The sequence below is a fragment of the Amyelois transitella genome, chromosome 16, assembly GCF_032362555.1.
Source record: "Amyelois transitella isolate CPQ chromosome 16, ilAmyTran1.1, whole genome shotgun sequence".
Taxonomy (NCBI): Eukaryota; Metazoa; Arthropoda; class Insecta; order Lepidoptera; family Pyralidae; genus Amyelois; species Amyelois transitella.
Genome location: NC_083519.1, coordinates 3,129,465 through 3,151,788, shown reverse-complemented (window position 1 = coordinate 3,151,788; position 22,324 = coordinate 3,129,465). Strand labels below are relative to the sequence as shown.

Here is a 22,324-nt window from a genome sequence, read left to right as displayed (position 1 = left end):
TGTCGCTGGTCACACTCAGTATTCCGTCCATTCGACACGTAATAAATAGGAATATGATATATAAAATTTACATACATTTTATTGTAACGTGTGTAACCAACTGTTATATATAGGTAAGTATTTATCTACTTCTAGAAATTTTTTGGGGTAATTTAAATCCGACAATCTATCAACATTTTATGAAATGTGTCTAAAGGGCCCTGTACACGTTGGGCCACCGATGTGTAGGGGGCCATTTCTCGAAACGTTGTCGTTTTTTTGAGCACACATCTGAGTCATCTCGGCGCGTTACGCAAACAGCGTTCACACGTTGGTCACCTGATCAGTACGATATTAGGTAACAATCGTCAATCGAGAAAGTAGTGCCCCCGCCCGGCGACTATACCGTAGGTACTTGGACAAGTAGAGAGATCATAGAAGTGTGTAGTAATGACTCATTACACCTTTGCATATACATATGTAAGTACCTACATAATTAACATGTGGATATGATTTAAAATATCGACAGTCTCGAGAAGACTGAACTGCCTGGTGGTGTGCCGGGAACCACACACGATAATAATAATAAAACGTGCGCGTACCTAGTTACATACATATAATCACGTCTTTATCCCTTGCGGAGTAGACAGAGCGTAGGTACAGTCTTGAGATTGAAATAGTGACAGGTCGCTAGCCCATCATCGCCTACAAGAAGAACCTCAAGTTTATTAACCGTCCCCCTTGGTCGCCTTCTACGATCTCCACGGAAAAAAGATACCTACGGAGTCAGCAATCAGAGTTTCTACCTGACAAATGTGTGTGGGTGGTACGGCAATGCAGAGCAGCAGTTGGCAACACCGCGTTCCCTGACATTACAATATTATTATTATCATTGTCTGTGCACGTAGGGGTGATCGGTGTTGCAAAAACATCGATGATGGCATCGATAGCCAAACATCGACACGCGATGATTATCGAAGTCATAATATCGATGTCATGCGACATTTGATTTGATGTTATTGCGAACGTCATCCAAGGTGTTCTGCGGCGTAAGCAATCAATAAAACAACCATAAAAATTGTTTATCATTCATTCATTTAAATCATTGAATTTTTTTTCGGGGGGAACACATAAAAAAATCTAACTAGGTACTTCATTTTTTTTTTGTCAATCGACATTACGATTTAGATTAGGTGTCCGGGACAAAAAAAACTGTATGTGCCCGTATCATCGATGTTACGATGTATATTAATATTTATACATTTATACATGTAGGTATTTACTTAAAGTAAAATAAGATAATGTTACCAAACAATCTACTGCTGATTTATAAAACTCTTTGCACTTTTCGAACATGCTGACTCTTTGATTCTTTCAACACATTGGTCATTGAATACTAGAATTTATATGAATTTATATGTATAATATATTCATATTACATCGATGATCGTCGGAAATCGATAAATATCGAGTGTCGTCGACTAATCGATGTTTCACGTGTTGAAATATCGATGTTGTAACGTTCAATCGTTCACTTCACTGCGTTTGAGTCACGTCAGTCAGTCCACTGTCCACGATCCACGTCAGTCATTCGGCTTCAGTCAGTCGTCGTACTTACGTGGTGCCTACATTGTTTATTTGTTGATCATTTAATATTTTTCACCTTTAACTGTGGTGCTGATATTGGTGTTATATTATCTGAGATGGCAGTTTCGAAGACTACGAACACCTACAATCGACAAAATTGGGAAGATTCTGTAAGTAATCATAAAGATTCAGAAGTAACATTTTTATATATGTACCTATTCATGTATTTGAAATACCATAAAACTAACTAATCATTATTTGTCTTTGCAGGACTTCCCGATATTATGTCAGACGTGTTTGGGCGATAACCCATACGTACGAATGGTATGTAATCATTTTATTTCTGTTTATTTAATTTAATACCTACTTATATGTAGGTATATATGTACATACCTGATACACATATTTTTGTCACATTATACTTATAGTGATAAAATAATATAACATGCATTAACACCTTCTTTTTCGTTTCAGACCAAGGAAAAACATGGAAAGGAGTGTAAAATATGTGTACGTCCTTTCACTGTATTCCGTTGGTGCCCTGGATCCCGCATGCGCTTCAAGAAAACGGAAATCTGCCAGACCTGTTCCAAATTGAAGAATGTGTGCCAAACATGCCTTTTGGACCTTGAATATGGGCTTCCGATTCAAGTTAGAGACGCTGCTCTCAAAATTCAAGATGATCTACCACGAAACGAAGTCAATAAGGAGTATTACATACAGAATCTGGACAGTCAGATGTCAAAGTGTGACGCAAGTCAGCCAAGCAACTCTGCATTGAAATCGAAGGGTGCTTCGGATCTGTTGTCACGTTTGGCTCGTACAGCTCCATATTATAAGAGAAATAGACCACATGTTTGCTCTTTCTGGGTGAAAGGAGAATGTCGTCGTGGAGAAGAATGTCCATATCGCCACGAGAAGCCCACTGACCCTGATGACCCATTGGCCGACCAGAACATCAAGGACAGGCAAGTATAACCATCTATTTGTGCTTATTTTTAAGATTACTCTTTACAAAGGAATACCTTGTTTATCAGTTGTTTTTTGTGTACGAGTCACTAATTTAAATCTTTTTTCAAAAACAGATATTATGGCGTAAATGACCCTGTAGCCGAGAAGTTGATGCGTCGAGCGGCTGCCATGCCGGCACTACTTCCACCTGAAGACAACACGGTCACAACACTGTATGTGGGCAACCTTCCGGACAACATCAACGAAGAGGAACTGAGGGGCCATTTCTATCAATATGGAGAAATCAGGTAAATGCTTCTTTTCAAATTATGATAATGGCAAACATGTTAATTGTACGTTTATATCATGGTTTCTTGTGGATATAGGATTAAATTTGACACAGGCAGACTCCACTCAGTACAGTAGCTGTCACAAATTGATGGTATCGGCCTGATCTTGGGTGCGCTCCCCCTTTAATAAGTTTCTTCATTAAGCTCATTAATACCAAAACAGAGATCACATGATGTTCAATCAGAATTTGTTGTTTTTTTCTAGATCCGTAACTCTGGTGTCTCGAGCTCAATGTGCCTTCGTTCAATACACAACGAGGAGTGCAGCGGAACATGCAGCAGAGAAGACGTTCAACAGGCTCGTGATCGGAGAGAAGAGGCTTACCATCAAGTGGGGAAAATCGCAAGGTAAAACACAACGTTTCATTATTTATTTGTAACAAAAGGGACTCTTTTTCTCTCTCTTCTCTTACTGTGAGGGATAACATCTTGAGTGGACTGGATGGAATGCGTGATGCCTTACTCATTAAGGAACATGAAATAATTTTTGCATCTATCATTGTTAACACTAGTATGATTTCGAAACTGACAACAATATTTTAATTTACAGGTCGACAAGGTGCAAATGAGCATAATGATATGGCTCCCAGGTTGGAGCCAGTGCCTGGGCTTCCTGGCACATTGCCTCCACCGCCAGCATTCTTGCATTCATTCCCACCTCAGGTATGTATTACTTCCATACGTTTTGGAATTTCTGAATTGGGAGTACAATTCGTACGTACCAACTAAGTAATATAAGCAAAATTTTTTTGGCCGTTTGCTGTGTACCTTCACTTGTGATGTAACATTTCTACTTGCAACTATGCAATACATGTGTATGGACCATCGCCCGCCAGCAGTCATTTTACATGATAAAGAAAATTAATAATTTTGTTATATTACAGATGCAGCCACCTCCAAATCGTACGAACGACTTTTTCAACCTTCACCATTATGGAGGCCCGGGTTGGCCGGCGTGGGTCGGACCGCCGATGGGACCCGGCGCACCGCCCCCGGCGCCGGCGGGGCACCACTACCCCAGCCAGGACCCCAGCCGGCTTGGTGCCCACGCACACGCGAACGCGCTTCGAACACAGTGTTAATTGTAATTGTAAACTTTGCGATCATGTTTAAGAATTGTTGATTGTAGATAAAAGCTGTTTGCAAATAAGAAGTTGTACGATAATAATCAAGTAGGATTAGGCACAGGTCCAAATAGGACCAGACTGTAAGAAATGTTAAACACTTAGCATGCGTGTGTATAAATAGGAAAATAGAATTAATAAGGTATATTTTGTAATGATACATTAGTATCGTATGTGAATAATATACAAGTTTAACGTTTAAATTGTTTTGTTCCTTTTAAATCTCCACTCGTCTTAGTTCTTTACGTACGATTCATACTTGGTGTACGTACGTAGGTACGTACCACTTAAAAAATAGTTTGTATATGATTGGCGGCCTGCTTCTTGCACGAGAAGCAAATTGTAAATGTCAATTGTAAGTTTGGATTCTTCTGATCCTATGGGGTAGTGTCGCTGGTCACACTCAGTATTCCGTCCATTCGACACGTAATAAATAGGAATATGATATATAAAATTTACATACATTTTATTGTAACGTGTGTAACCAACTGTTATATATAGGTAAGTATTTATCTACTTCTAGAAATTTTTTGGGGTAATTTAAATCCGACAATCTATCAACATTTTATGAAATGTGTCTAAAGGGCCCTGTACACGTTGGGCCACCGATGTGTAGGGGGCCATTTCTCGAAACGTTGTCGTTTTTTTGAGCACACATCTAAGTCATCTCGGCGCGTTACGCAAACAGCGTTCACACGTTGGTCACCTGATCAGTACGATATTAGGTAACAATCGTCAATCGAGAAAGTAGTGCCCCCGCCCGGCGACTATACCGTAGGTACTTGGACAAGTAGAGAGATCATAGAAGTGTGTAGTAATGACTCATTACACCTTTGCATATACATATGTAAGTACCTACATAATTAACATGTGGATATGATTTAAAATATCGACAGTCTCGAGAAGACTGAACTGCCTGGTGGTGTGCCGGGAACCACACACGATAATAATAATAAAACGTGCGCGTACCTAGTTACATACATATAATCACGTCTTTATCCCTTGCGGAGTAGACAGAGCGTAGGTACAGTCTTGAGATTGAAATAGTGACAGGTCGCTAGCCCATCATCGCCTACAAGAAGAACCTCAAGTTTATTAACCGTCCCCCTTGGTCGCCTTCTACGATCTCCACGGAAAAAAGATACCTACGGAGTCAGCAATCAGAGTTTCTACCTGACAAATGTGTGTGGGTGGTACGGCAATGCAGAGCAGCAGTTGGCAACACCGCGTTCCCTGACATTACAATATTATTATTATCATTGTCTGTGCACGTAGGGGTGATCGGTGTTGCAAAAACATCGATGATGGCATCGATAGCCAAACATCGACACGCGATGATTATCGAAGTCATAATATCGATGTCATGCGACATTTGATTTGATGTTATTGCGAACGTCATCCAAGGTGTTCTGCGGCGTAAGCAATCAATAAAACAACCATAAAAATTGTTTATCATTCATTCATTTAAATCATTGAATTTTTTTTCGGGGGGAACACATAAAAAAATCTAACTAGGTACTTCATTTTTTTTTTGTCAATCGACATTACGATTTAGATTAGGTGTCCGAGACAAAAAAAACTGTATGTGCCCGTATCATCGATGTTACGATGTATATTAATATTTATACATTTATACATGTAGGTATTTACTTAAAGTAAAATAAGATAATGTTACCAAACAATCTACTGCTGATTTATAAAACTCTTTGCACTTTTCGAACATGCTGACTCTTTGATTCTTTCAACACATTGGTCATTGAATACTAGAATTTATATGAATTTATATGTATAATATATTCATATTACATCGATGATCGTCGGAAATCGATAAATATCGAGTGTCGTCGACTAATCGATGTTTCACGTGTTGAAATATCGATGTTGTAACGTTCAATCGTTCACTTCACTGCGTTTGAGTCACGTCAGTCAGTCCACTGTCCACGATCCACGTCAGTCATTCGGCTTCAGTCAGTCGTCGTACTTACGTGGTGCCTACATTGTTTATTTGTTGATCATTTAATATTTTTCACCTTTAACTGTGGTGCTGATATTGGTGTTATATTATCTGAGATGGCAGTTTCGAAGACTACGAACACCTACAATCGACAAAATTGGGAAGATTCTGTAAGTAATCATAAAGATTCAGAAGTAACATTTTTATATATGTACCTATTCATGTATTTGAAATACCATAAAACTAACTAATCATTATTTGTCTTTGCAGGACTTCCCGATATTATGTCAGACGTGTTTGGGCGATAACCCATACGTACGAATGGTATGTAATCATTTTATTTCTGTTTATTTAATTTAATACCTACTTATATGTAGGTATATATGTACATACCTGATACACATATTTTTGTCACATTATACTTATAGTGATAAAATAATATAACATGCATTAACACCTTCTTTTTCGTTTCAGACCAAGGAAAAACATGGAAAGGAGTGTAAAATATGTGTACGTCCTTTCACTGTATTCCGTTGGTGCCCTGGATCCCGCATGCGCTTCAAGAAAACGGAAATCTGCCAGACCTGTTCCAAATTGAAGAATGTGTGCCAAACATGCCTTTTGGACCTTGAATATGGGCTTCCGATTCAAGTTAGAGACGCTGCTCTCAAAATTCAAGATGATCTACCACGAAACGAAGTCAATAAGGAGTATTACATACAGAATCTGGACAGTCAGATGTCAAAGTGTGACGCAAGTCAGCCAAGCAACTCTGCATTGAAATCGAAGGGTGCTTCGGATCTGTTGTCACGTTTGGCTCGTACAGCTCCATATTATAAGAGAAATAGACCACATGTTTGCTCTTTCTGGGTGAAAGGAGAATGTCGTCGTGGAGAAGAATGTCCATATCGCCACGAGAAGCCCACTGACCCTGATGACCCATTGGCCGACCAGAACATCAAGGACAGGCAAGTATAACCATCTATTTGTGCTTATTTTTAAGATTACTCTTTACAAAGGAATACCTTGTTTATCAGTTGTTTTTTGTGTACGAGTCACTAATTTAAATCTTTTTTCAAAAACAGATATTATGGCGTAAATGACCCTGTAGCCGAGAAGTTGATGCGTCGAGCGGCTGCCATGCCGGCACTACTTCCACCTGAAGACAACACGGTCACAACACTGTATGTGGGCAACCTTCCGGACAACATCAACGAAGAGGAACTGAGGGGCCATTTCTATCAATATGGAGAAATCAGGTAAATGCTTCTTTTCAAATTATGATAATGGCAAACATGTTAATTGTACGTTTATATCATGGTTTCTTGTGGATATAGGATTAAATTTGACACAGGCAGACTCCACTCAGTACAGTAGCTGTCACAAATTGATGGTATCGGCCTGATCTTGGGTGCGCTCCCCCTTTAATAAGTTTCTTCATTAAGCTCATTAATACCAAAACAGAGATCACATGATGTTCAATCAGAATTTGTTGTTTTTTTCTAGATCCGTAACTCTGGTGTCTCGAGCTCAATGTGCCTTCGTTCAATACACAACGAGGAGTGCAGCGGAACATGCAGCAGAGAAGACGTTCAACAGGCTCGTGATCGGAGAGAAGAGGCTTACCATCAAGTGGGGAAAATCGCAAGGTAAAACACAACGTTTCATTATTTATTTGTAACAAAAGGGACTCTTTTTCTCTCTCTTCTCTTACTGTGAGGGATAACATCTTGAGTGGACTGGATGGAATGCGTGATGCCTTACTCATTAAGGAACATGAAATAATTTTTGCATCTATCATTGTTAACACTAGTATGATTTCGAAACTGACAACAATATTTTAATTTACAGGTCGACAAGGTGCAAATGAGCATAATGATATGGCTCCCAGGTTGGAGCCAGTGCCTGGGCTTCCTGGCACATTGCCTCCACCGCCAGCATTCTTGCATTCATTCCCACCTCAGGTATGTATTACTTCCATACGTTTTGGAATTTCTGAATTGGGAGTACAATTCGTACGTACCAACTAAGTAATATAAGCAAAATTTTTTTGGCCGTTTGCTGTGTACCTTCACTTGTGATGTAACATTTCTACTTGCAACTATGCAATACATGTGTATGGACCATCGCCCGCCAGCAGTCATTTTACATGATAAAGAAAATTAATAATTTTGTTATATTACAGATGCAGCCACCTCCAAATCGTACGAACGACTTTTTCAACCTTCACCATTATGGAGGCCCGGGTTGGCCGGCGTGGGTCGGACCGCCGATGGGACCCGGCGCACCGCCCCCGGCGCCGGCGGGGCACCACTACCCCAGCCAGGACCCCAGCCGGCTTGGTGCCCACGCACACGCGAACGCGCTTCGAACACAGTGTTAATTGTAATTGTAAACTTTGCGATCATGTTTAAGAATTGTTGATTGTAGATAAAAGCTGTTTGCAAATAAGAAGTTGTACGATAATAATCAAGTAGGATTAGGCACAGGTCCAAATAGGACCAGACTGTAAGAAATGTTAAACACTTAGCATGCGTGTGTATAAATAGGAAAATAGAATTAATAAGGTATATTTTGTAATGATACATTAGTATCGTATGTGAATAATATACAAGTTTAACGTTTAAATTGTTTTGTTCCTTTTAAATCTCCACTCGTCTTAGTTCTTTACGTACGATTCATACTTGGTGTACGTACGTAGGTACGTACCACTTAAAAAATAGTTTGTATATGATTGGCGGCCTGCTTCTTGCACGAGAAGCAAATTGTAAATGTCAATTGTAAGTTTGGATTCTTCTGATCCTATGGGGTAGTGTCGCTGGTCACACTCAGTATTCCGTCCATTCGACACGTAATAAATAGGAATATGATATATAAAATTTACATACATTTTATTGTAACGTGTGTAACCAACTGTTATATATAGGTAAGTATTTATCTACTTCTAGAAATTTTTTGGGGTAATTTAAATCCGACAATCTATCAACATTTTATGAAATGTGTCTAAAGGGCCCTGTACACGTTGGGCCACCGATGTGTAGGGGGCCATTTCTCGAAACGTTGTCGTTTTTTTGAGCACACATCTAAGTCATCTCGGCGCGTTACGCAAACAGCGTTCACACGTTGGTCACCTGATCAGTACGATATTAGGTAACAATCGTCAATCGAGAAAGTAGTGCCCCCGCCCGGCGACTATACCGTAGGTACTTGGACAAGTAGAGAGATCATAGAAGTGTGTAGTAATGACTCATTACACCTTTGCATATACATATGTAAGTACCTACATAATTAACATGTGGATATGATTTAAAATATCGACAGTCTCGAGAAGACTGAACTGCCTGGTGGTGTGCCGGGAACCACACACGATAATAATAATAAAACGTGCGCGTACCTAGTTACATACATATAATCACGTCTTTATCCCTTGCGGAGTAGACAGAGCGTAGGTACAGTCTTGAGATTGAAATAGTGACAGGTCGCTAGCCCATCATCGCCTACAAGAAGAACCTCAAGTTTATTAACCGTCCCCCTTGGTCGCCTTCTACGATCTCCACGGAAAAAAGATACCTACGGAGTCAGCAATCAGAGTTTCTACCTGACAAATGTGTGTGGGTGGTACGGCAATGCAGAGCAGCAGTTGGCAACACCGCGTTCCCTGACATTACAATATTATTATTATCATTGTCTGTGCACGTAGGGGTGATCGGTGTTGCAAAAACATCGATGATGGCATCGATAGCCAAACATCGACACGCGATGATTATCGAAGTCATAATATCGATGTCATGCGACATTTGATTTGATGTTATTGCGAACGTCATCCAAGGTGTTCTGCGGCGTAAGCAATCAATAAAACAACCATAAAAATTGTTTATCATTCATTCATTTAAATCATTGAATTTTTTTTCGGGGGGAACACATAAAAAAATCTAACTAGGTACTTCATTTTTTTTTTGTCAATCGACATTACGATTTAGATTAGGTGTCCGAGACAAAAAAAACTGTATGTGCCCGTATCATCGATGTTACGATGTATATTAATATTTATACATTTATACATGTAGGTATTTACTTAAAGTAAAATAAGATAATGTTACCAAACAATCTACTGCTGATTTATAAAACTCTTTGCACTTTTCGAACATGCTGACTCTTTGATTCTTTCAACACATTGGTCATTGAATACTAGAATTTATATGAATTTATATGTATAATATATTCATATTACATCGATGATCGTCGGAAATCGATAAATATCGAGTGTCGTCGACTAATCGATGTTTCACGTGTTGAAATATCGATGTTGTAACGTTCAATCGTTCACTTCACTGCGTTTGAGTCACGTCAGTCAGTCCACTGTCCACGATCCACGTCAGTCATTCGGCTTCAGTCAGTCGTCGTACTTACGTGGTGCCTACATTGTTTATTTGTTGATCATTTAATATTTTTCACCTTTAACTGTGGTGCTGATATTGGTGTTATATTATCTGAGATGGCAGTTTCGAAGACTACGAACACCTACAATCGACAAAATTGGGAAGATTCTGTAAGTAATCATAAAGATTCAGAAGTAACATTTTTATATATGTACCTATTCATGTATTTGAAATACCATAAAACTAACTAATCATTATTTGTCTTTGCAGGACTTCCCGATATTATGTCAGACGTGTTTGGGCGATAACCCATACGTACGAATGGTATGTAATCATTTTATTTCTGTTTATTTAATTTAATACCTACTTATATGTAGGTATATATGTACATACCTGATACACATATTTTTGTCACATTATACTTATAGTGATAAAATAATATAACATGCATTAACACCTTCTTTTTCGTTTCAGACCAAGGAAAAACATGGAAAGGAGTGTAAAATATGTGTACGTCCTTTCACTGTATTCCGTTGGTGCCCTGGATCCCGCATGCGCTTCAAGAAAACGGAAATCTGCCAGACCTGTTCCAAATTGAAGAATGTGTGCCAAACATGCCTTTTGGACCTTGAATATGGGCTTCCGATTCAAGTTAGAGACGCTGCTCTCAAAATTCAAGATGATCTACCACGAAACGAAGTCAATAAGGAGTATTACATACAGAATCTGGACAGTCAGATGTCAAAGTGTGACGCAAGTCAGCCAAGCAACTCTGCATTGAAATCGAAGGGTGCTTCGGATCTGTTGTCACGTTTGGCTCGTACAGCTCCATATTATAAGAGAAATAGACCACATGTTTGCTCTTTCTGGGTGAAAGGAGAATGTCGTCGTGGAGAAGAATGTCCATATCGCCACGAGAAGCCCACTGACCCTGATGACCCATTGGCCGACCAGAACATCAAGGACAGGCAAGTATAACCATCTATTTGTGCTTATTTTTAAGATTACTCTTTACAAAGGAATACCTTGTTTATCAGTTGTTTTTTGTGTACGAGTCACTAATTTAAATCTTTTTTCAAAAACAGATATTATGGCGTAAATGACCCTGTAGCCGAGAAGTTGATGCGTCGAGCGGCTGCCATGCCGGCACTACTTCCACCTGAAGACAACACGGTCACAACACTGTATGTGGGCAACCTTCCGGACAACATCAACGAAGAGGAACTGAGGGGCCATTTCTATCAATATGGAGAAATCAGGTAAATGCTTCTTTTCAAATTATGATAATGGCAAACATGTTAATTGTACGTTTATATCATGGTTTCTTGTGGATATAGGATTAAATTTGACACAGGCAGACTCCACTCAGTACAGTAGCTGTCACAAATTGATGGTATCGGCCTGATCTTGGGTGCGCTCCCCCTTTAATAAGTTTCTTCATTAAGCTCATTAATACCAAAACAGAGATCACATGATGTTCAATCAGAATTTGTTGTTTTTTTCTAGATCCGTAACTCTGGTGTCTCGAGCTCAATGTGCCTTCGTTCAATACACAACGAGGAGTGCAGCGGAACATGCAGCAGAGAAGACGTTCAACAGGCTCGTGATCGGAGAGAAGAGGCTTACCATCAAGTGGGGAAAATCGCAAGGTAAAACACAACGTTTCATTATTTATTTGTAACAAAAGGGACTCTTTTTCTCTCTCTTCTCTTACTGTGAGGGATAACATCTTGAGTGGACTGGATGGAATGCGTGATGCCTTACTCATTAAGGAACATGAAATAATTTTTGCATCTATCATTGTTAACACTAGTATGATTTCGAAACTGACAACAATATTTTAATTTACAGGTCGACAAGGTGCAAATGAGCATAATGATATGGCTCCCAGGTTGGAGCCAGTGCCTGGGCTTCCTGGCACATTGCCTCCACCGCCAGCATTCTTGCATTCATTCCCACCTCAGGTATGTATTACTTCCATACGTTTTGGAATTTCTGAATTGGGAGTACAATTCGTACGTACCAACTAAGTAATATAAGCAAAATTTTTTGGCCGTTTGCTGTGTACCTTCACTTGTGATGTAACATTTCTACTTGCAACTATGCAATACATGTGTATGGACCATCGCCCGCCAGCAGTCATTTTACATGATAAAGAAAATTAATAATTTTGTTATATTACAGATGCAGCCACCTCCAAATCGTACGAACGACTTTTTCAACCTTCACCATTATGGAGGCCCGGGTTGGCCGGCGTGGGTCGGACCGCCGATGGGACCCGGCGCACCGCCCCCGGCGCCGGCGGGGCACCACTACCCCAGCCAGGACCCCAGCCGGCTTGGTGCCCACGCACACGCGAACGCGCTTCGAACACAGTGTTAATTGTAATTGTAAACTTTGCGATCATGTTTAAGAATTGTTGATTGTAGATAAAAGCTGTTTGCAAATAAGAAGTTGTACGATAATAATCAAGTAGGATTAGGCACAGGTCCAAATAGGACCAGACTGTAAGAAATGTTAAACACTTAGCATGCGTGTGTATAAATAGGAAAATAGAATTAATAAGGTATATTTTGTAATGATACATTAGTATCGTATGTGAATAATATACAAGTTTAACGTTTAAATTGTTTTGTTCCTTTTAAATCTCCACTCGTCTTAGTTCTTTACGTACGATTCATACTTGGTGTACGTACGTAGGTACGTACCACTTAAAAATAGTTTGTATATGATTGGCGGCCTGCTTCTTGCACGAGAAGCAAATTGTAAATGTCAATTGTAAGTTTGGATTCTTCTGATCCTATGGGGTAGTGTCGCTGGTCACACTCAGTATTCCGTCCATTCGACACGTAATAAATAGGAATATGATATATAAAATTTACATACATTTTATTGTAACGTGTGTAACCAACTGTTATATATAGGTAAGTATTTATCTACTTCTAGAAATTTTTTGGGGTAATTTAAATCCGACAATCTATCAACATTTTATGAAATGTGTCTAAAGGGCCCTGTACACGTTGGGCCACCGATGTGTAGGGGGCCATTTCTCGAAACGTTGTCGTTTTTTTGAGCACACATCTGAGTCATCTCGGCGCGTTACGCAAACAGCGTTCACACGTTGGTCACCTGATCAGTACGATATTAGGTAACAATCGTCAATCGAGAAAGTAGTGCCCCCGCCCGGCGACTATACCGTAGGTACTTGGACAAGTAGAGAGATCATAGAAGTGTGTAGTAATGACTCATTACACCTTTGCATATACATATGTAAGTACCTACATAATTAACATGTGGATATGATTTAAAATATCGACAGTCTCGAGAAGACTGAACTGCCTGGTGGTGTGCCGGGAACCACACACGATAATAATAATAAAACGTGCGCGTACCTAGTTACATACATATAATCACGTCTTTATCCCTTGCGGAGTAGACAGAGCGTAGGTACAGTCTTGAGATTGAAATAGTGACAGGTCGCTAGCCCATCATCGCCTACAAGAAGAACCTCAAGTTTATTAACCGTCCCCCTTGGTCGCCTTCTACGATCTCCACGGAAAAAAGATACCTACGGAGTCAGCAATCAGAGTTTCTACCTGACAAATGTGTGTGGGTGGTACGGCAATGCAGAGCAGCAGTTGGCAACACCGCGTTCCCTGACATTACAATATTATTATTATCATTGTCTGTGCACGTAGGGGTGATCGGTGTTGCAAAAACATCGATGATGGCATCGATAGCCAAACATCGACACGCGATGATTATCGAAGTCATAATATCGATGTCATGCGACATTTGATTTGATGTTATTGCGAACGTCATCCAAGGTGTTCTGCGGCGTAAGCAATCAATAAAACAACCATAAAAATTGTTTATCATTCATTCATTTAAATCATTGAATTTTTTTTCGGGGGGAACACATAAAAAAATCTAACTAGGTACTTCATTTTTTTTTGTCAATCGACATTACGATTTAGATTAGGTGTCCGGGACAAAAAAAACTGTATGTGCCCGTATCATCGATGTTACGATGTATATTAATATTTATACATTTATACATGTAGGTATTTACTTAAAGTAAAATAAGATAATGTTACCAAACAATCTACTGCTGATTTATAAAACTCTTTGCACTTTTCGAACATGCTGACTCTTTGATTCTTTTAATGCTTTCTCCAACACATTGGTCATTGAATACTAGAATTTATATGAATTTATATGTATAATATATTCATATTACATCGATGATCGTCGGAAATCGATAAATATCGAGTGTCGTCGACTAATCGATGTTTCACGTGTTGAAATATCGATGTTGTAACGTTCAATCGTTCACTTCACTGCGTTTGAGTCACGTCAGTCAGTCCACTGTCCACGATCCACGTCAGTCATTCGGCTTCAGTCAGTCGTCGTACTTACGTGGTGCCTACATTGTTTATTTGTTGATCATTTAATATTTTTCACCTTTAACTGTGGTGCTGATATTGGTGTTATATTATCTGAGATGGCAGTTTCGAAGACTACGAACACCTACAATCGACAAAATTGGGAAGATTCTGTAAGTAATCATAAAGATTCAGAAGTAACATTTTTATATATGTACCTATTCATGTATTTGAAATAGGTACCATAAAACTAACTAATCATTATTTGTCTTTGCAGGACTTCCCGATATTATGTCAGACGTGTTTGGGCGATAACCCATACGTACGAATGGTATGTAATCATTTTATTTCTGTTTATTTAATTTAATACCTACTTATATGTAGGTATATATGTACATACCTGATACACATATTTTTGTCACATTATACTTATAGTGATAAAATAATATAACATGCATTAACACCTTCTTTTTCGTTTCAGACCAAGGAAAAACATGGAAAGGAGTGTAAAATATGTGTACGTCCTTTCACTGTATTCCGTTGGTGCCCTGGATCCCGCATGCGCTTCAAGAAAACGGAAATCTGCCAGACCTGTTCCAAATTGAAGAATGTGTGCCAAACATGCCTTTTGGACCTTGAATATGGGCTTCCGATTCAAGTTAGAGACGCTGCTCTCAAAATTCAAGATGATCTACCACGAAACGAAGTCAATAAGGAGTATTACATACAGAATCTGGACAGTCAGATGTCAAAGTGTGACGCAAGTCAGCCAAGCAACTCTGCATTGAAATCGAAGGGTGCTTCGGATCTGTTGTCACGTTTGGCTCGTACAGCTCCATATTATAAGAGAAATAGACCACATGTTTGCTCTTTCTGGGTGAAAGGAGAATGTCGTCGTGGAGAAGAATGTCCATATCGCCACGAGAAGCCCACTGACCCTGATGACCCATTGGCCGACCAGAACATCAAGGACAGGCAAGTATAACCATCTATTTGTGCTTATTTTTAAGATTACTCTTTACAAAGGAATACCTTGTTTATCAGTTGTTTTTTGTGTACGAGTCACTAATTTAAATCTTTTTTCAAAAACAGATATTATGGCGTAAATGACCCTGTAGCCGAGAAGTTGATGCGTCGAGCGGCTGCCATGCCGGCACTACTTCCACCTGAAGACAACACGGTCACAACACTGTATGTGGGCAACCTTCCGGACAACATCAACGAAGAGGAACTGAGGGGCCATTTCTATCAATATGGAGAAATCAGGTAAATGCTTCTTTTCAAATTATGATAATGGCAAACATGTTAATTGTACGTTTATATCATGGTTTCTTGTGGATATAGGATTAAATTTGACACAGGCAGACTCCACTCAGTACAGTAGCTGTCACAAATTGATGGTATCGGCCTGATCTTGGGTGCGCTCCCCCTTTAATAAGTTTCTTCATTAAGCTCATTAATACCAAAACAGAGATCACATGATGTTCAATCAGAATTTGTTGTTTTTTTCTAGATCCGTAACTCTGGTGTCTCGAGCTCAATGTGCCTTCGTTCAATACACAACGAGGAGTGCAGCGGAACATGCAGCAGAGAAGACGTTCAACAGGCTCGTGATCGGAGAGAAGAGGCTTACCATCAAGTGGGGAAAATCGCAAGGTAAAACACAACGTTTCATTATTTATTTGTAACAAAAGGGACTCTTTTTCTCTCTCTTCTCTTACTGTGAGGGATAACATCTTGAGTGGACTGGATGGAATGCGTGATGCCTTACTCATTAAGGAACATGAAATAATTTTTGCATCTATCATTGTTAACACTAGTATGATTTCGAAACTGACAACAATATTTTAATTTACAGGTCGACAAGGTGCAAATGAGCATAATGATATGGCTCCCAGGTTGGAGCCAGTGCCTGGGCTTCCTGGCACATTGCCTCCACCGCCAGCATTCTTGCATTCATTCCCACCTCAGGTATGTATTACTTCCATACGTTTTGGAATTTCTGAATTGGGAGTACAATTCGTACGTACCAACTAAGTAATATAAGCAAAATTTTTTGGCCGTTTGCTGTGTACCTTCACTTGTGATGTAACATTTCTACTTGCAACTATGCAATACATGTGTATGGACCATCGCCCGCCAGCAGTCATTTTACATGATAAAGAAAATTAATAATTTTGTTATATTACAGATGCAGCCACCTCCAAATCGTACGAACGACTTTTTCAACCTTCACCATTATGGAGGCCCGGGTTGGCCGGCGTGGGTCGGACCGCCGATGGGACCCGGCGCACCGCCCCCGGCGCCGGCGGGGCACCACTACCCCAGCCAGGACCCCAGCCGGCTTGGTGCCCACGCACACGCGAACGCGCTTCGAACACAGTGTTAATTGTAATTGTAAACTTTGCGATCATGTTTAAGAATTGTTGATTGTAGATAAAAGCTGTTTGCAAATAAGAAGTTGTACGATAATAATCAAGTAGGATTAGGCACAGGTCCAAATAGGACCAGACTGTAAGAAATGTTAAACACTTAGCATGCGTGTGTATAAATAGGAAAATAGAATTAATAAGGTATATTTTGTAATGATACATTAGTATCGTATGTGAATAATATACAAGTTTAACGTTTAAATTGTTTTGTTCCTTTTAAATCTCCACTCGTCTTAGTTCTTTACGTACGATTCATACTTGGTGTACGTACGTAGGTACGTACCACTTAAAAATAGTTTGTATATGATTGGCGGCCTGCTTCTTGCACGAGAAGCAAATTGTAAATGTCAATTGTAAGTTTGGATTCTTCTGATCCTATGGGGTAGTGTCGCTGGTCACACTCAGTATTCCGTCCATTCGACACGTAATAAATAGGAATATGATATATAAAATTTACATACATTTTATTGTAACGTGTGTAACCAACTGTTATATATAGGTAAGTATTTATCTACTTCTAGAAATTTTTTGGGGTAATTTAAATCCGACAATCTATCAACATTTTATGAAATGTGTCTAAAGGGCCCTGTACACGTTGGGCCACCGATGTGTAGGGGGCCATTTCTCGAAACGTTGTCGTTTTTTTGAGCACACATCTGAGTCATCTCGGCGCGTTACGCAAACAGCGTTCACACGTTGGTCACCTGATCAGTACGATATTAGGTAACAATCGTCAATCGAGAAAGTAGTGCCCCCGCCCGGCGACTATACCGTAGGTACTTGGACAAGTAGAGAGATCATAGAAGTGTGTAGTAATGACTCATTACACCTTTGCATATACATATGTAAGTACCTACATAATTAACATGTGGATATGATTTAAAATATCGACAGTCTCGAGAAGACTGAACTGCCTGGTGGTGTGCCGGGAACCACACACGATAATAATAATAAAACGTGCGCGTACCTAGTTACATACATATAATCACGTCTTTATCCCTTGCGGAGTAGACAGAGCGTAGGTACAGTCTTGAGATTGAAATAGTGACAGGTCGCTAGCCCATCATCGCCTACAAGAAGAACCTCAAGTTTATTAACCGTCCCCCTTGGTCGCCTTCTACGATCTCCACGGAAAAAAGATACCTACGGAGTCAGCAATCAGAGTTTCTACCTGACAAATGTGTGTGGGTGGTACGGCAATGCAGAGCAGCAGTTGGCAACACCGCGTTCCCTGACATTACAATATTATTATTATCATTGTCTGTGCACGTAGGGGTGATCGGTGTTGCAAAAACATCGATGATGGCATCGATAGCCAAACATCGACACGCGATGATTATCGAAGTCATAATATCGATGTCATGCGACATTTGATTTGATGTTATTGCGAACGTCATCCAAGGTGTTCTGCGGCGTAAGCAATCAATAAAACAACCATAAAAATTGTTTATCATTCATTCATTTAAATTATTGAATTTTTTTTCGGGGGGAACACATAAAAAAATCTAACTAGGTACTTCATTTTTTTTTTGTCAATCGACATTACGATTTAGATTAGGTGTCCGGGACAAAAAAAACTGTATGTGCCCGTATCATCGATGTTACGATGTATATTAATATTTATACATTTATACATGTAGGTATTTACTTAAAGTAAAATAAGATAATGTTACCAAACAATCTACTGCTGATTTATAAAACTCTTTGCACTTTTCGAACATGCTGACTCTTTGATTCTTTTAATGCTTTCTCCAACACATTGGTCATTGAATACTAGAATTTATATGAATTTATATGTATAATATATTCATATTACATCGATGATCGTCGGAAATCGATAAATATCGAGTGTCGTCGACTAATCGATGTTTCACGTGTTGAAATATCGATGTTGTAACGTTCAATCGTTCACTTCACTGCGTTTGAGTCACGTCAGTCAGTCCACTGTCCACGATCCACGTCAGTCATTCGGCTTCAGTCAGTCGTCGTACTTACGTGGTGCCTACATTGTTTATTTGTTGATCATTTAATATTTTTCACCTTTAACTGTGGTGCTGATATTGGTGTTATATTATCTGAGATGGCAGTTTCGAAGACTACGAACACCTACAATCGACAAAATTGGGAAGATTCTGTAAGTAATCATAAAGATTCAGAAGTAACATTTTTATATATGTACCTATTCATGTATTTGAAATACCATAAAACTAACTAATCATTATTTGTCTTTGCAGGACTTCCCGATATTATGTCAGACGTGTTTGGGCGATAACCCATACGTACGAATGGTATGTAATCATTTTATTTCTGTTTATTTAATTTAATACCTACTTATATGTAGGTATATATGTACATACCTGATACACATATTTTTGTCACATTATACTTATAGTGATAAAATAATATAACATGCATTAACACCTTCTTTTTCGTTTCAGACCAAGGAAAAACATGGAAAGGAGTGTAAAATATGTGTACGTCCTTTCACTGTATTCCGTTGGTGCCCTGGATCCCGCATGCGCTTCAAGAAAACGGAAATCTGCCAGACCTGTTCCAAATTGAAGAATGTGTGCCAAACATGCCTTTTGGACCTTGAATATGGGCTTCCGATTCAAGTTAGAGACGCTGCTCTCAAAATTCAAGATGATCTACCACGAAACGAAGTCAATAAGGAGTATTACATACAGAATCTGGACAGTCAGATGTCAAAGTGTGACGCAAGTCAGCCAAGCAACTCTGCATTGAAATCGAAGGGTGCTTCGGATCTGTTGTCACGTTTGGCTCGTACAGCTCCATATTATAAGAGAAATAGACCACATGTTTGCTCTTTCTGGGTGAAAGGAGAATGTCGTCGTGGAGAAGAATGTCCATATCGCCACGAGAAGCCCACTGACCCTGATGACCCATTGGCCGACCAGAACATCAAGGACAGGCAAGTATAACCATCTATTTGTGCTTATTTTTAAGATTACTCTTTACAAAGGAATACCTTGTTTATCAGTTGTTTTTTGTGTACGAGTCACTAATTTAAATCTTTTTTCAAAAACAGATATTATGGCGTAAATGACCCTGTAGCCGAGAAGTTGATGCGTCGAGCGGCTGCCATGCCGGCACTACTTCCACCTGAAGACAACACGGTCACAACACTGTATGTGGGCAACCTTCCGGACAACATCAACGAAGAGGAACTGAGGGGCCATTTCTATCAATATGGAGAAATCAGGTAAATGCTTCTTTTCAAATTATGATAATGGCAAACATGTTAATTGTACGTTTATATCATGGTTTCTTGTGGATATAGGATTAAATTTGACACAGGCAGACTCCACTCAGTACAGTAGCTGTCACAAATTGATGGTATCGGCCTGATCTTGGGTGCGCTCCCCCTTTAATAAGTTTCTTCATTAAGCTCATTAATACCAAAACAGAGATCACATGATGTTCAATCAGAATTTGTTGTTTTTTTCTAGATCCGTAACTCTGGTGTCTCGAGCTCAATGTGCCTTCGTTCAATACACAACGAGGAGTGCAGCGGAACATGCAGCAGAGAAGACGTTCAACAGGCTCGTGATCGGAGAGAAGAGGCTTACCATCAAGTGGGGAAAATCGCAAGGTAAAACACAACGTTTCATTATTTATTTGTAACAAAAGGGACTCTTTTTCTCTCTCTTCTCTTACTGTGAGGGATAACATCTTGAGTGGACTGGATGGAATGCGTGATGCCTTACTCATTAAGGAACATGAAATAATTTTTGCATCTATCATTGTTAACACTAGTATGATTTCGAAACTGACAACAATATTTTAATTTACAGGTCGACAAGGTGCAAATGAGCATAATGATATGGCTCCCAGGTTGGAGCCAGTGCCTGGGCTTCCTGGCACATTGCCTCCACCGCCAGCATTCTTGCATTCATTCCCACCTCAGGTATGTATTACTTCCATACGTTTTGGAATTTCTGAATTGGGAGTACAATTCGTACGTACCAACTAAGTAATATAAGCAAAATTTTTTTGGCCGTTTGCTGTGTACCTTCACTTGTGATGTAACATTTCTACTTGCAACTATGCAATACATGTGTATGGACCATCGCCCGCCAGCAGTCATTTTACATGATAAAGAAAATTAATAATTTTGTTATATTACAGATGCAGCCACCTCCAAATCGTACGAACGACTTTTTCAACCTTCACCATTATGGAGGCCCGGGTTGGCCGGCGTGGGTCGGACCGCCGATGGGACCCGGCGCACCGCCCCCGGCGCCGGCGGGGCACCACTACCCCAGCCAGGACCCCAGCCGGCTTGGTGCCCACGCACACGCGAACGCGCTTCGAACACAGTGTTAATTGTAATTGTAAACTTTGCGATCATGTTTAAGAATTGTTGATTGTAGATAAAAGCTGTTTGCAAATAAGAAGTTGTACGATAATAATCAAGTAGGATTAGGCACAGGTCCAAATAGGACCAGACTGTAAGAAATGTTAAACACTTAGCATGCGTGTGTATAAATAGGAAAATAGAATTAATAAGGTATATTTTGTAATGATACATTAGTATCGTATGTGAATAATATACAAGTTTAACGTTTAAATTGTTTTGTTCCTTTTAAATCTCCACTCGTCTTAGTTCTTTACGTACGATTCATACTTGGTGTACGTACGTAGGTACGTACCACTTAAAAAATAGTTTGTATATGATTGGCGGCCTGCTTCTTGCACGAGAAGCAAATTGTAAATGTCAATTGTAAGTTTGGATTCTTCTGATCCTATGGGGTAGTGTCGCTGGTCACACTCAGTATTCCGTCCATTCGACACGTAATAAATAGGAATATGATATATAAAATTTACATACATTTTATTGTAACGTGTGTAACCAACTGTTATATATAGGTAAGTATTTATCTACTTCTAGAAATTTTTTGGGGTAATTTAAATCCGACAATCTATCAACATTTTATGAAATGTGTCTAAAGGGCCCTGTACACGTTGGGCCACCGATGTGTAGGGGGCCATTTCTCGAAACGTTGTCGTTTTTTTGAGCACACATCTAAGTCATCTCGGCGCGTTACGCAAACAGCGTTCACACGTTGGTCACCTGATCAGTACGATATTAGGTAACAATCGTCAATCGAGAAAGTAGTGCCCCCGCCCGGCGACTATACCGTAGGTACTTGGACAAGTAG

The 22,324-nt window shown here is 39.6% G+C and overlaps 5 protein-coding genes across 5 annotated transcripts; all 5 read left to right on the top strand.

The window, feature by feature from the left end:
- The first annotated feature begins 1,513 nt into the window (after positions 1-1,513).
- Positions 1,514-4,194, top strand: LOC132902634 (pre-mRNA-splicing factor RBM22-like). The gene is made up of 7 exons (XM_060948573.1): positions 1,514-1,736; positions 1,837-1,890; positions 2,041-2,534; positions 2,652-2,825; positions 3,073-3,215; positions 3,418-3,530; positions 3,752-4,194. Exons 1-7 carry the CDS (start codon positions 1,683-1,685, stop codon positions 3,947-3,949), a joined length of 1,230 nt encoding a protein of 409 aa, XP_060804556.1. The 5' UTR covers positions 1,514-1,682; the 3' UTR covers positions 3,950-4,194.
- A 1,698-nt stretch (positions 4,195-5,892) lies between these two features.
- LOC132902636 (pre-mRNA-splicing factor RBM22-like) lies at positions 5,893-8,573 on the top strand. The gene is made up of 7 exons (XM_060948575.1): positions 5,893-6,115; positions 6,216-6,269; positions 6,420-6,913; positions 7,031-7,204; positions 7,452-7,594; positions 7,797-7,909; positions 8,131-8,573. The coding sequence occupies exons 1-7, from the start codon at positions 6,062-6,064 to the stop codon at positions 8,326-8,328; spliced, it is 1,230 nt and encodes a 409-aa protein (XP_060804558.1). The 5' UTR covers positions 5,893-6,061; the 3' UTR covers positions 8,329-8,573.
- A 1,698-nt stretch (positions 8,574-10,271) lies between these two features.
- On the top strand, positions 10,272-12,951 carry LOC132902641 (pre-mRNA-splicing factor RBM22-like). Its single transcript, XM_060948580.1, has 7 exons — positions 10,272-10,494; positions 10,595-10,648; positions 10,799-11,292; positions 11,410-11,583; positions 11,831-11,973; positions 12,176-12,288; positions 12,509-12,951. Exons 1-7 carry the CDS (start codon positions 10,441-10,443, stop codon positions 12,704-12,706), a joined length of 1,230 nt encoding a protein of 409 aa, XP_060804563.1. The 5' UTR covers positions 10,272-10,440; the 3' UTR covers positions 12,707-12,951.
- A 1,712-nt stretch (positions 12,952-14,663) lies between these two features.
- LOC132902643 (pre-mRNA-splicing factor RBM22-like) lies at positions 14,664-17,343 on the top strand. Its single transcript, XM_060948582.1, has 7 exons — positions 14,664-14,882; positions 14,987-15,040; positions 15,191-15,684; positions 15,802-15,975; positions 16,223-16,365; positions 16,568-16,680; positions 16,901-17,343. The coding sequence occupies exons 1-7, from the start codon at positions 14,829-14,831 to the stop codon at positions 17,096-17,098; spliced, it is 1,230 nt and encodes a 409-aa protein (XP_060804565.1). The 5' UTR covers positions 14,664-14,828; the 3' UTR covers positions 17,099-17,343.
- A 1,709-nt stretch (positions 17,344-19,052) lies between these two features.
- Positions 19,053-21,733, top strand: LOC132902635 (pre-mRNA-splicing factor RBM22-like). Its single transcript, XM_060948574.1, has 7 exons — positions 19,053-19,275; positions 19,376-19,429; positions 19,580-20,073; positions 20,191-20,364; positions 20,612-20,754; positions 20,957-21,069; positions 21,291-21,733. Exons 1-7 carry the CDS (start codon positions 19,222-19,224, stop codon positions 21,486-21,488), a joined length of 1,230 nt encoding a protein of 409 aa, XP_060804557.1. The 5' UTR covers positions 19,053-19,221; the 3' UTR covers positions 21,489-21,733.
- The last annotated feature ends 591 nt before the right edge of the window (positions 21,734-22,324 follow it).

Coding starts and splice junctions, on each gene's coding strand:
- LOC132902634 (XM_060948573.1), top strand. CDS start 1,683: ATGGCAGTTTCGAAGACTACGAACACCTACAATCGACAAAATTGGGAA. Junction 2,535..2,651: donor GACCAGAACATCAAGGACAG/GCAAGTATAACC, acceptor TTTCAAAAACAG/ATATTATGGCGTAAATGACC. Junction 3,531..3,751: donor TGCATTCATTCCCACCTCAG/GTATGTATTACT, acceptor GTTATATTACAG/ATGCAGCCACCTCCAAATCG.
- LOC132902636 (XM_060948575.1), top strand. CDS start 6,062: ATGGCAGTTTCGAAGACTACGAACACCTACAATCGACAAAATTGGGAA. Junction 6,270..6,419: donor ATAACCCATACGTACGAATG/GTATGTAATCAT, acceptor TTTTCGTTTCAG/ACCAAGGAAAAACATGGAAA. Junction 7,595..7,796: donor CAAGTGGGGAAAATCGCAAG/GTAAAACACAAC, acceptor TTTAATTTACAG/GTCGACAAGGTGCAAATGAG.
- LOC132902641 (XM_060948580.1), top strand. CDS start 10,441: ATGGCAGTTTCGAAGACTACGAACACCTACAATCGACAAAATTGGGAA. Junction 11,293..11,409: donor GACCAGAACATCAAGGACAG/GCAAGTATAACC, acceptor TTTCAAAAACAG/ATATTATGGCGTAAATGACC. Junction 11,584..11,830: donor TATCAATATGGAGAAATCAG/GTAAATGCTTCT, acceptor GTTTTTTTCTAG/ATCCGTAACTCTGGTGTCTC.
- LOC132902643 (XM_060948582.1), top strand. CDS start 14,829: ATGGCAGTTTCGAAGACTACGAACACCTACAATCGACAAAATTGGGAA. Junction 15,976..16,222: donor TATCAATATGGAGAAATCAG/GTAAATGCTTCT, acceptor GTTTTTTTCTAG/ATCCGTAACTCTGGTGTCTC. Junction 16,681..16,900: donor TGCATTCATTCCCACCTCAG/GTATGTATTACT, acceptor GTTATATTACAG/ATGCAGCCACCTCCAAATCG.
- LOC132902635 (XM_060948574.1), top strand. CDS start 19,222: ATGGCAGTTTCGAAGACTACGAACACCTACAATCGACAAAATTGGGAA. Junction 19,430..19,579: donor ATAACCCATACGTACGAATG/GTATGTAATCAT, acceptor TTTTCGTTTCAG/ACCAAGGAAAAACATGGAAA. Junction 20,365..20,611: donor TATCAATATGGAGAAATCAG/GTAAATGCTTCT, acceptor GTTTTTTTCTAG/ATCCGTAACTCTGGTGTCTC.